Here is a 13,030-nt window from a genome sequence, read left to right as displayed (position 1 = left end):
CACCCCCATGCCCACCTAACTGAGCTTTCCAGGTTTGTACTTTGTGTCCGACTCTGGGATGACCCACAAACTAGTTTTGCGGGAGCTTCTTAAATGGAAAGGCTGAATTGGCCAAGTGCATGTGAGTCTGTCCTGCAAGGAAAGCAGCTTTGTCTGTGAATAAGGTCTATCTGCTATGCAGGTACTGAGAGGCCCTGACACCAGAGCCCTTCCCAGACTGGCCGGCTCGTTGTCTAAGGCATCCTTTTGATACTGTCTCTTATCTTTCTTGCTCTCAGTTTTAAAAGTTGAATTTCCAGATTTCAGCTGTGGAAAGGCAGGGAGCTCAGCCACAGACAGTCTGTATCTAGAATGTGGGATTTATGAGAACTACGGATAAAAGCGAGAAAGCCAAAGGCACGCTGACAGCTGAACAGCAGAACGGTATTGGCAGGTCTGGGATGGATAGCTTGGAGTTAATTGGGGCCCCAGCTGTGCCCTGGAGACCCATCCGAGAGAGAAATCAAGGTCATGGCAGCGCCCATAGTCCAAAAGACATTCATTAATCCAGCAGATAGTTGAGTTTGGGAAGCCCAGAAGCATCAAACAATCACTGACAGAACTGGATAGTTCCTGAGCCTCTGAGTTCTGAAGGGAGGGGACCAGACTGGAGCTTGAAGGCAAAGGAGAATTGTGAAGAGAGGCCGTATCATTTCCTTTGGGGAGTAGGTAAGTTGGGGGTCACACTGGGTCTCCCTATTTAGCTAAGGCTGGCCTGGAACTCACTTGCCTTGGCTAGCCTCAAGTGTACAGCAGTTTTCTTGCCTCTGCCTCTCGGGTTCTGGGATTCCAGACAAGACCACTGCTCGCCCGAGTCTCTTGTGGTCTAAAGCTGTGTTCTCAACAGAGCTTCTAAGTGTCTGTTTTCCATTATAGTTAAGTCTGGCCCTGTCTGGGGCCCAAGTACTGTTCCAGGCCACGAAACATAGAATGGATGTTACTTGTTTTATTTTAACCAGGATCGCCATCTGGAAGTGTAAAGGCTGACACTAAAGGGGGGCAGAATTGGCCTGGAGGAAGAAAGGTGAATGGGCCCTCGCCTGCATTTAATAAAGGCAAAGCTGAGGGGTTCTATGCCCGGCCTGAAAGGCCATGATCTACAGTTTAGACTGCCTGTGAGTTCTGTGGGATCCCCTGGGAGAGGGTGCCTAGAGGAGCCCGAGAGCTTCTAGGGTTCAGAAGGCACATACAGCCTGGGTAGGGTCATGTGGGAGCTCTCATGGGTATGGTGGAGTAGTGGAGTATAAAGGCTCAGGGAGGCAGAGCAGAGACAGCGTTCCAGCAGGCAGGTAAATACACAGAGGTTCACGCTGCTCATCGGCTATGACCTCACAGTGCCGAGTCTCAGTCACCATCTCCCAGTCCTGGTGACTTGGCCCCTCAAGAGTCAGTTGCCTTTGGAGTAATGCCCAGAATTAGGTATAAGACTTGGGAGGGTCTGTAAGAGTGCTGGAGGGCAGGCAAGCGCAGGAGAAGGTTTAAAACCACCAGCATGGTTTCCAGAGTTGCTTGTTGTCCCCAGTTAACCAGGTTTCAGGGCCGAATGCGGAGTCCCAGAGAAACCACTGTGGAGGATGGGTCAGAAAACTGGACCTTTTCAGGCACTTTCATGCCTTGTGGGATAAATTCTATCTCAGAGAAAGACATTCTTTGTGGGCTGGGATAAGGGGCTGCCAGCTCTGCTTAGGGTTTGATTTGTGCTGGGTATTGAGGGGTGAGCAGGTTTTTACAGGGCCTGGGAGGTAGATTAAAATGTGGCAGGTAACTGGAATAATTTGAAACAGTGTAGTAACTGATGTGGTTTGTTAGCCAAGAGTGGAGTGGGGAGGCGATGAAAATTGGCTCAGGCTCTTGGTACCACCAGAGGCGTTCGGACTGTGCCCCGTAATCTGATAGGAAACTGTTACGGGTTTTGAAACGCGAGAGAGATGTGCTCAAATTGTTTTAGAAGTAGAATTCTAGAACGAGCTGGAGGCAGAAGAGCTGAGTCAGGGAGTAAGGATGGACGGTAGCCCATGACGAAAGGATGGGGCTCACAGTGCTGCTGCCGAGGACTGCCATGCATGAAGGTCTGGGGTGTAGCTCAGTGGTAGAGTGCTTGCCAGGCATGTCTGGCCCTGGGCGTGATTCCCAGCATTATAAAAAAAAAGAACCCAGCTAATTAACCAAACCATACAAAAAAACAAAAACAAAAGCAAAACAAAAACAACAAAAACCTAAAAAGTCAACTGTTTAGGGGACCTGAACAAAGTAAAGGAAATGAAGTTGCCTGCTTCGTTAGTGGGGTCTTTAAGGAGATGGAGGCTGAATATCTGCCTAGCGTGTAAAGCACTGGGTTCAATCCCTAGCACCTACCTGGTGGTTCACAACCCTCTGTAGCTCCAGTTCTAGGGGATCCAGTGCCCTCTGAGCTCTGCAGGCCCCAGGCAGTCTCTGCACATATAAACACAAAGGAAAAACACTCAATACATAAACAAATCTAAAACTACTTACAAGGACGAGTGAGAAGACTCAGTGGTGCAAGCCTGGAGAACTGTGTTGTCCTTGTGCCCGTGCAGGTGCTACAAGCATATATGCACACATCCATGTATACACATTTACGCGATAATAAAGTTACGTTTTTAAAGTGCAGTACGTTCAGGGAGTTGAACCCAGGGCCTCATGGGTAGGTAAGTGCTTGTGGTGGTCTGAAAGAAAATGGCCCCCAAAGGGAGTGACACTATTAGGAGGTGTGGCATTGTTGGAGGACGTGTGTCACTGTGGGGTAGACTTTGAGGTCTCTGGCTCAAGCTTCCTCAGTGTGACTTTCAGTTGACTTCCTGAGCTCCAGCACTACGTCTGCCTGCACACCGCCATATTCCCCATCATGATGAAACCGTAAATGAGCTGCCCCGATTAAATGTTTTCCTTTGTAAGAGTTGCCATGGTCACGGTGTGTCTTCACAGCACTAGAAACCCTAAGATAGTGTTCTCCATTGAGCTTCATCCCAGCCCATGGTGTCAACTTTGCTAAGCTTCATTTGAAGTGTCTTAGGAGTTTATCAGAAGTGCCTGTTAGAAAAGAGGTTAGCCGATCATTGGTAGCACACGCATTTAATCCCAGTACTCAGGAGGCAGAGGCAGGTGGATCTCTGTGAGTTCGAGGCCAACCTGGGCTACAAGAGTAGTTTCCAGGACAGGCTCCAAAGCTACACAGAGAAACCCTGTCTCAAAAAAAACCAAAAAAGCTGGGCAGTGGTGGCACACGCCTTTAATCCCAACACTTGGAAGGGCAGAGGCAGGTGGATCTCTGTGAGTTTGAGGCTAGCCTGGTTTACAAGAGTAGTTCCAGGACAGGAACCAAAGCTACAGAGAAACCCTGTCTAGAAAAGCAAAAAATAAAAAAATAAAAAAAGGGGGGGGGTGTCAAAGGTACAGAAGCAGAATGTACAAGCTAAGTGTCTGGAGAGGAGGATGCTGGGAGGCCTATATTTCTTTGTTTTCAAGAAAGAGGGTCTTGCTCAGGCTGACTGGAGCTTGCTCTATTGTTTAGACCCCTCTTAAACTAGCAATCCTCCTGAGTGCACCACCTTGCCCAGTTCAGGTCCATAAAGCTTAGGGAGAAGGAGCTGCATGCCTCACCGCGGCCGAATAGTGTGAGCGGCGAATGAAGCATTAGCTCCTGCACCTCGCCTGTTACACTGGCCCGTATTTTTGTTACTCAGTCTTGATTGTGATTTATGATAATTGGGAAGCTTTGCCGGGAACTTCTCTGGCGTTAACCCAGGGATCCAGCAGGGTCCTCAGCAATCTGAATTTTTGACCTGCTCTGCTTTTCCGACCTTTCCCCTCCCCACCCCCACATCCCCATTGAGCCATAGTTTGTTTGTTCTCACAGAGGGATGCTCCAAGCAACATGAAAGATGGTCACATGGTATGAACTCTTGTGATCTTGTTTCTGAAACGGCCTCACAGTAGCCCAGGGTGGCTTAGAACTCACTGTGTAGGTTAGGCTAGCCCTGGACTGTGCTAGTCCTCTGGCCTCAGCCTGAGTGTTGAGTCACCATGCCTGGCTTATGCTGGGGTTCTGTGTATTAGTGTTCTCACTGTCTTCCCTGTCCTCAACAGGAAATTTTCAAAAATCTGTACACTCAATTCCAGGATACTTTTTTTTAAATTTATTTAGTTATTATATATACACTTTCCAGGATACAGTGCCAGATCTCATTACAGATGGTTGTGAGCCACCATGTGGTTGCTGGGAATTGAACTCAGGACCTCTGGAAGAGCAGCCAGTGCTCTTAACCTCTGAGCCATCTCTCCAGCCCCCGAGGATACTCGTATAAACCCTGCAGGTTGGGTATTCTTTTGCTTTCCCTGATTGTGAGGTGTGCAAAGACAGATTTGCATTTGAACTCCAGTAGTATAGCAGTTTCAAGAGCATTCGTTTCAAGCTGGGCCTGACCTCCTTATCATACATGTACACAGTGATGTATGTACTCCTATATTTTAAAAAGATTGTCTGTGTGTGTGTGTGTGTGTGTGTGTGTGTGTGTGTGTGTGTGTGCCATCATGGCAAGGAGCATGGTGCTGGAGAAGTACCTGAGCTGTATCCTGACCCACAAGCAGAGAGCGGGACACAGGAGGCCTGTCCTGAGACCTCAAGCAAGCCTACCTTCACTGACAAACTTCCCCCAACAGGGCCACACCTCCTAATCCTTCTCAAATAATGCCACTCCTTGGTGACTAAGCTTTCAGATAGAAGCCTATGGGGGAGCCATTCTTCTTCAAACCACCCCAAAGCCCTAATTTTGCTATTTTCTAAAAAAAATAAGATTGATTTATTTTATGTGTGTGAATTCTTTGCTTCCCTGTATGTCTGTGCACCATGTGTGCCCGGTGTGTGCCAGAGGTTAGAAGGCATCAGATTCTCTGGAACAGGAGTTAGATGGTGTGTGTCATCACGTGGGTGCTGGGAATTAAACCCAGGTCCTCTGTAAGGGCACCAAGTGTTCTTAACTTCTGAACCATCTCTCTCTAGTGCAGCTCTTGGTTTTTTGTTTGTTTGTTTTAAATATATTTAAAACTTAGATTGTGCATTTGAAAGAACATGCGTTTCCTCCTCCAAACACCCCCATTCCCCCCTCTCTTCCTTTTTTTTTTTTTAATTAAAGGCCTCCGCTCGTTAGAGTTTCTGGCTTATGTTTGTTTTTTAAATATGTATTTATTTTATTATGTATACAATGTTCTGTCTGTGTGTATGCCTGCAGACCAGAAGAGGGCACCAGACCTCATTACAGATGGTTGTGAGCCTCCATGTGGTTGCTGGGAATTGAACTCAGGACCTTTGGAAGAGCAGGCAATGCTCTTAACCGCTGAGCCATCTCTCCAGCCCCCCCCTTCCTTTTAGAACTCTCCCCTAGCCAAGTGCAGAACTTTAATCCTAGCTCTCTGGAGGCAGTGGCAGGAGGATCTCTGAGTTCAAGGCCAGCCTGGTCTACAGAGTGAGTTCCAGGATAGCCAGGGCTACATAGAAACTCTGTCTCAAACAAGAGTTCTTTCTAATTCTTCGTCTGCTCTCGGTTCCTTTTCTACTTTCATTACCTGTGTATATTTTCCAGTTTGATTCTAGATTCCTCATATGAGAGAGCTAACTTCTTTTTTTCTTAATTTTGCTACCTGATCCTAATTTTGTAACTATTTTAAATCCTAATTTTTTTTTGAGACATGATCTCATTTTGTAGACCAGAATGAGGTCCAGCTCCTTCTACTTCTTGAGTGCTGGGATTAAGGTACGCAGTACCAGAACTGGCCCTGTATACAATTGTATAAGTTATCTTAAATCCATTTTGGAGCTGGGATTTGTGTAAGGAAAGAACAGAAGCCACCAGATTTCAGCCAAGTGGCCTTACGTGTCTTCAGATGGAGTTTTTTGAATCATTTTCTATTTTGCAGTTGTAGACACAACTTGTAGTATTTGATCTTCTTGATAAGCAGACCCAGCTACTTCTGCCCAATGCCTATGGGAAGATGTTCAAGGGAGCCATTCTTTTTTCACACAGATGTGCTAGCGGATGTGAGCTTTCCCCAGGTAAAGTGCTGCACTAAGCATGCCTTACATTGCTCTGCCAACAGATGTGGCAGAGGCGCCATTCTGAGGCCACTTCTGAATGGACTTTCTAAGACTGACGTGCTCTGTGAACGTGCCGAATTGCAGGCCTTAGAAAATGAAGGTTGGTGGATGGAAAGTGCTTTATACTGTAGGACAAGGTTCTACTTAAACGCTAAATTAGAGGGGCCGGAGTGATGGTTCAGTGGTTAAGGGTACTTTTCAGAAAACCTCGATTTGATTCCCAACATCCACATGGTGACTCACAGCCAGTGGTAACTCCTGCCCAGGGGATCCTACATCCTCTTTTGGCCTCTGAGGGCATCGCACACACATGCAGATAAAATACTTATATGCATAACATTTTTTGTTTTGTTTTGATTGTTTTTTTCAAGAAGAGGTTTATTTGTGTAGCCTCACCTGTCCTGATACTAGCTGTGTAGACCAGACTGGCCTCTAACTCACAGACATCCTCCTGCCTCTGCCTCCCAGGTGCTGGGATTAAATGCTCCACTGCCTTCAAACATTTTTTTTTTTAGATGTAGAAACCACTAACTCAGGCTTGGGATGGCCATGCAGACCTTTAATCCAAGCACAACAGCAACAAGAAACTATTGAATCATACATGATTTTAAAGAGAGAAGGAGCAATGGTGGCCTTTAATCCCAGAGGCGGAGGTAGAGCTCTGAGTTCAAGGCCAGCCTGGTCTGCAGTAGTTTCAGGACTGCCAGGGCTACACAGAGAAACCCTGTGTCAAACAGATAAGGAGTCCCAGATATCATATACCTGCTCAAATCAAGGCTCAACTCTGTCCAGGTTGTGATGGATGCTGGCTTTGTTTCAGAAGGGGTAGGTCTTTTTGCTGCCCATGGCTATATAAGAGGTATCAAAATATAGCAGACTTTTTTTCCTGTTGAGAGATTTTTGTTTGGGGTTTTTCTGGTTTTTTTTTTTTTTGTTTTGTTTTGTTTTGTTTTTTTGGGGGGGTGTTAAATTTGAGGCAAGGTCTCATTGTGTAGCCCTGGCTGGACTGAAACTTGCAGTATAGACCAGCCTGACTCAAACTTGGAGTGGTCTTCCTGCAGTGCTGGAATCGTAGGCCTGTGCCTTCACACCCATCTCATGGCTGTCCTGGAACTCTCCTAACACCATGAGTCAGCCAGGGGCACAGGAGCATTGGGGCCTTTGGTCCTGGGAGTGGGAACAATGATTCCTGTGCCCCTAGTTGGCGAGAGAGATTGTAGCTAATCAGGGCAGTTGAGAACCATTTGCCTGGTATTGCGTTAGATACGGCTTTTACTCTATTGTGGGATTTGTCTCCTTTGGGATGAAGGTGCTGTTACCTCCTTTCAGGCATTTTGCCCAGTATGAGAAGAATTCAGACCGAATCCAAGTTTACCTGCCTCCAGGTGCTATGCTTTTGCTATGTAGCCCAGACTGTCCTCAAACTCACGGCATCTTCCCGCCTTGCTTGCCAAAAGCCAGTTTCCAGTACGGCCACAGGGACCTTAGTTGGCTTAAGTCAGAATGGACGAGTGAGGGCTTGGTGATGGGCCAGGGTAAGGCTGTAGCCAAGTGCAGCAGGGGTGTGGAAGTGTGGATGAGGGTGTGAGGATGGTGGGCTGGACCCACACACATGTTCAGGGTGTCCGTCCCACGCGGCATCGTTTTCTTTTCACTGGCCCCTAAGAATGGGGAGCCCTGGGCCATCTCATTTCATTTAGTTGTCTCGTGTTATTTGGAGTGGGGAAGTGAGGGTCAGCAAGTTGAGGAACTTGCCAGATGTCACCCTGCTAGGAAGGACTAGAACTCATTTGTGACATCTAGAACCCACTTCTAGTCACCTTCCGCCTGCTCTACCTAAACCGCACAGGCCCCTGTTAGGGCCAGCTTCCGAGGCTGCTGTGGGATGCTGCCCGGCTTCTCAGATTCCTCATGGCTTAGCTAAAGTCAGAGTACATGTCACTCTTCCTCCCCTTCACACCTGGGAGGTACAGTTTTGAATTTCATTGGCTACTGTGACTCTCCATGGGGAATGGCCTGTCAGTCAGGAGGGTCCCCATGCCTTCGGCTCTCCAGATGGCATAGCTGGGGTCTTTGTTTTTGATCATAATATTTCACATTTTTCTTTCCATGGTGAGCATCATGAGCCAGCTGGGGGTGGTAGAAAGGCTTTCTTTAATTTCCACTGTTAGTTCACTTAAAATGCTATTTAAATTGTACACACACCCTAAGGCTTTTGATTATTGTTGGAAATCAATTGGACTTTGCAAAAATGCTCAACAAGTTGGACTCTTGTAATCTATGCCCACTGTGGCACCATTAGCAGGGACCAAAGTTCAGAAATTAAAATGTGCCAAGTGCTGTGCCTGTATATGTAATTCATTTCTCTTCAGGAACTTCAATGCATTTTCTTTATTGAGAATTAAATCAAGCAATTTAAAAATTTATTTTATTTTACTTTTTTGACTTTTTTCCAGACAGGATTTCTCTGTAGCCTTGGGTATTCTGGAACTCCTCTCTGGCCTTGTACTCAAGGTGTACACATATATACATGTGCCACACATACATACACACAGAGCTGGGATCAAAGGCATGCACCATACCCAGACAGGGATTATTCTTAATTCATTTGAAATAGAAGACCCGCTGTAATCGGGATCTTTCAGGTAGGGAGATTCACCTTTAATCTGGGCCCCACTTAATGCTGGAAGCCTGTATAAGGACATGGAAGAAAGAAGCTTTTGCTCATCACCTGCTTGTTCTTACAGCAAGTCTGCTGATCCAGGAGACTCAGGGTTCAGACATATGCAGGAGACCAGCAGAGACATCCAGCCTCTGATAGACGACCATTAGACTAGCTGGACTGCTGCCTGTACCACTCACTACCTGGACGAGCGTAATAAGTTCTTGTGTGAGTGTGTGTGTGTGTGTGTACCTAGACGAGTGTAATAAGTTCCGTCTCTCTCTGTGTGTGTGTGTCAGTTCTGTTCCTCTAGAACCCTGACTAATACAAACGGGAAGAAGACCAGGAGATTAGGTGGGTTTTTGTTTGTTTTGTTTAGGGCCTGATATTCATCTTTGTTTTCCTACTTGGCCAGTGTTCTCTCTTACTAGATACAGAATGTGTCTTGCCACTGCCTCATCATTCTTTGTCCCAGGACTTTTTTTTTTTTTTTTTTTTTTTTGTTAAGAGAGAGAGCGTGTATGTGTGTGTCTGTATGTGTGTGTCCATGTGTGCATGTGTGTGAGTGTAGGTGCAGCACTGAGGTCAGAGGCATTGGATCCTCCTAGGCTGGAGTTACAGGCTGCTGTGAGCCATTTGATGTGGGTTCTGGAAACCAACTCTGCCAGTGCAGTGTGTGCTCTTAACTGCCCTCTCCAGCCCTTTCGTTTCAGTAGTGTTCTCTCTCGCTCCTCTCTTCTAGGTCTTTCTGGCTGTCCTGACAGTTGAACATGTGACATTTCTAATACTTTATGTCTTGCCCACCCCCCCAACCCCCAGAGAGAAGTCCCTTCTATGGGATGCTTGTGGATTACTGAAGAACAATAGTGTAAGACACGATAGTGCACATCTTTAATCCCAGTGCTCTGGAGGCACAGCGCTTTGGATCTCTGAGTTCAAGGCCAGCCTGGTACACGAGCCTCAGGACAGCCAAGGTTACATAGTAAGACCCTGTCTCAAAATACATCTCCCACTAAGAGGACAGTGAGTCTGCCCGAAGACAAGGCAAATGTCCATGGCCGGGTCTTTCCAGGGTTTTCCAGCACCGTGCAGCCTGAGCCAGTACCTACATCATAGCATTTTCTCTCCTTTTTCAGTTCAGAGTCATGTGAGGTAGATTGCATGGGTCCATGTTTGTGACCTACTCAGCATTTAATGCATGCTGCAAGTGCTGCTTCTGTAGAAGGAGCCGTGAATGCTTTTGGATTTAGGGCATAGCCAGGAACCTCTGCCTGTGTACTTTTTTTAGGCTTCCTACAGAGAAGTGAGAAAAGAAATAATTCTACTCCAGGGAAATGCATAATTGAGAAGCTGTCTGCGTGCATAAGAAAACACACTATGGCCTCTGTAAAGCAAAGAGGCTGCCAGGGCCATTGTTTTCCCTTCTTTCCTTGGTGTTTGTGTAAGCCCCAGGGGTTGATGTTACTGATCCTGGCCCCTGGGCAGCCAAGGCTGTGGACTTGAACCATTTGGCTTAGACAGCTGGGCATGGTGGTGCAGACTTGTGCTCTCAGCTCTACAGAACAGAGGCAAGAGGTTCTAGGCCTGCCTGGGCTATGGGAAAACAAAACAAAACCAAACAACCCAGACTAAACAGAAAGAACCCTCCTTCTCCCACTCTGCTAATAAGAAAGACGATGTGGACTGGACTGGGTGCTGCCTCCACTTTCCTCTGCCTCTTCTGGGATTTTTGTCCTTGCTAACAACTGAACAGGAATATTGGAAATATTGAGGCTATTTCAGGAAAGCAACCCAGTTCTTCATCTTGAACATGGGAGAAACTGAGCAGAGAAGACATCCTGCCCTGGCCCCTGTGGGCCCGAGTCTGAATCCCTTCAGAAATCAGACAGGTCACACAGGAGATGTGTGTTGGGCATGGAGCCCACATGGCTCAAGGATGCTGGGAAGAGCTGCTGACACTGTTGGATAAGGGCTAGGGACCACTTTTATCTTCATGGTTGTGCTGTGCTGGTATCAGAAAAGGGTAGTGTGCAGCTGTGATGGCTGTGGTGGGGAGAACGAAAGGGCGGGGTCGGAGCAGACTGCCATGGGAGACTTGCCTCTAGGTAGTGGATTTAGAGGAAAAAGCACAGTATGATTTACAGGTTTGCTGTTAAGTATAGGTGGACCCCAGATAGTCCAGTAAGAGAGCTTGTTTTATTTGTCTTCCTCCCCCATTTCTTTAAATCATCGAATCTGCAAAGCATGATGCAAATGTTAATTAACATTCACGGCTCTCCTGGGAAGACAGGCAAGTGGGAACGCCTCGCCTGCCTCCCCCATTAGTGAAGTCCAGAGAATAGACAGGTGCCAGAGCCTCAGGTAAGCAAAACTTCAGAGGCATTCTTTCACGTGGCTCCACTGGGAGCCCCATCCCTCTCCCCCATTCTTAGCAGGCCAGGTAGCAGTGGGAGATGTGAGAATTGGAAAGGAATTGTGAGATCCATGGTCATTGTGATTTTTCAAATGTTATGCTTGCTTTAGGTCATTTCTTTGCCTTTTAAAATACACAAATAAACACATACACTGGGCATCTTGTCAGAGCAAGGTGTTGCCGAGAATCACTTCTCACAGACAAGCTGGCTACCACCCTTCGGGACATTGCTAAGTGGGAAGTCCCACACTTTATTCCAGCTGAGGCTGTTGTGTGGTTTGCTTCCCTGCAGGTGGTGGCTTCAAGTGTTGGCGTGCTCCTGGAGTCTGAAAATAGATGAGATTTCTGGACTGTTGGATGTGGTGGGTAGCTGAATCGCTTCCGAGTCTGGGGGTGTGGGTTCCTAAGTGGTCTTCCCGGGGGGCTGCCAATAGCCCACCTTTAGTTCTGTGCTCAGGGATGCGGATGCCAGTTTGCTAGGCACCTGTGTCATTCTTGAAAATACTGTGTTAATGCTGGATCTCCAGTTATCTGACAAAGCCAGCAAGACTGGAGTGGTGCAGTGTGAGGGTCAGAGACGAGGATGGGTCTTCTGTGGCCGGCGTCTGCTGATCCCTCTCAGGCGCTGGCGCTCATCTTGTCAGAAGCTTTGCTCCATCTGATGGTGTTTTCCTTTGCCGCAGGCTGCCGAGAACCAGCTGTAGGCCTCTGCTAGAGAGTCCTTCCTCTGAAGACGTCACCAGTGTGTGGAGCCTGCCGCACACCCACCCCCTGCCAAACCACGGCCTTTACCTGTGTCTTCCGGTGTTTCCCGTGCGACCCGTCCTGTGGGAGTGCTTCGTGGGCTGCCCCAGAGTTCGCCCCGCGCTCAGCTGCACCGATGGTGAAGATGACAAGATCCAAGACGTTTCAGGCATACCTGCCCTCCTGCCACCGCACCTACAGCTGCATCCACTGCAGAGCTCACCTGGCCAATCATGATGAACTCATTTCCAAGGTACTGGTGTCACGGAAGGCTTTTCTTGCCTCCCAGTAAGGGTGCATTTCTTGTTACTGTGGTCACAGACTTACAAGCTCTCCTACAGTCTAGGATGTTTGCACACTGTCTTTATAAGGAGAGGGCCAACCTGCAGACTGTCCACTGAGAATCAACTCTGAATTGCAGGGACAGAGTAGTGGATCAGTTTGTATTTGTTTTGATTTTTTTTTTTTTTTTTTTTTGAGACAGAGTTTCTCTGTGTTGCTTAGGAACCAGTCCTGGAACTCCCTCTGTAGACCACACTTGCCTCGAACTCACAGAGATCCGTCTGCTTCTGCCTCCTGAGTACTGGGATTAAAGGCGGCATGCGCCACCACCGCCGAACTCGGAGCAGCTTATGTTAGAAGTTAGATGTCAACCCTGTTGGAGGCTTTGGGGCCTGGCAGCTCACAGTTTTGTGGTCCATCAGGGCCTCTGTATGTTAGGCAAGAACTCTACCACAGAGCCACGCTCCATCCCCACTGTTAGCTCAGATGGGAGAGCCCCTGGCAAGCCCCAAGGAAAGTGGTGAGGCTGAGGCATTGTGAAAACTTGTCCTTTGGGGAGGAACAAAAGTGGCTTGCTGAAAGGCTGAGCTGCGGGCCTGAAGGAACCTCTATATAAAGTGATACAGGGTGACATTTGATCATAGCTAAAGAACGAGTCCCTGTTTTCCCAGAGGTGCCTCGACAGCTGCTTCTGAAGTTGGGGCTGGGGGTTACTAATGAATAAACTCGGGTTCTCGATTGTGTAATACAGGAACTGAATACTTCGGGCAGTATTCTC

The 13,030-nt window shown here is 47.7% G+C and overlaps 1 protein-coding gene across 3 annotated transcripts in view; it reads left to right on the top strand.

Moving 5' to 3' along the window:
• Ypel2 (yippee like 2) overlaps nt 1-13,030 on the top strand; it is a 59,043-nt gene that overhangs the window by 9,652 nt on the left and 36,361 nt on the right. For 2 of the 3 annotated variants that reach the window (XM_057776048.1, XM_057776050.1), the window contains exon 2: nt 11,910-12,223. In XM_057776048.1, coding sequence (XP_057632031.1) covers nt 12,107-12,223 — 117 coding nt within the window. In that variant the 5' untranslated portion in view covers nt 11,910-12,106. Of the gene's footprint in view, nt 1-11,518; nt 11,589-11,909; nt 12,224-13,030 lie in introns of all 3 variants that reach the window. The other variant, XM_057776049.1, reaches the window with a different exon arrangement.

This window comes from Chionomys nivalis, chromosome 7, assembly GCF_950005125.1.
Source record: "Chionomys nivalis chromosome 7, mChiNiv1.1, whole genome shotgun sequence".
Taxonomy (NCBI): Eukaryota; Metazoa; Chordata; class Mammalia; order Rodentia; family Cricetidae; genus Chionomys; species Chionomys nivalis.
The sequence above is the reverse complement of the archived record's forward strand: the minus strand, read 5'-3'. Positions and strand labels throughout refer to the sequence as shown.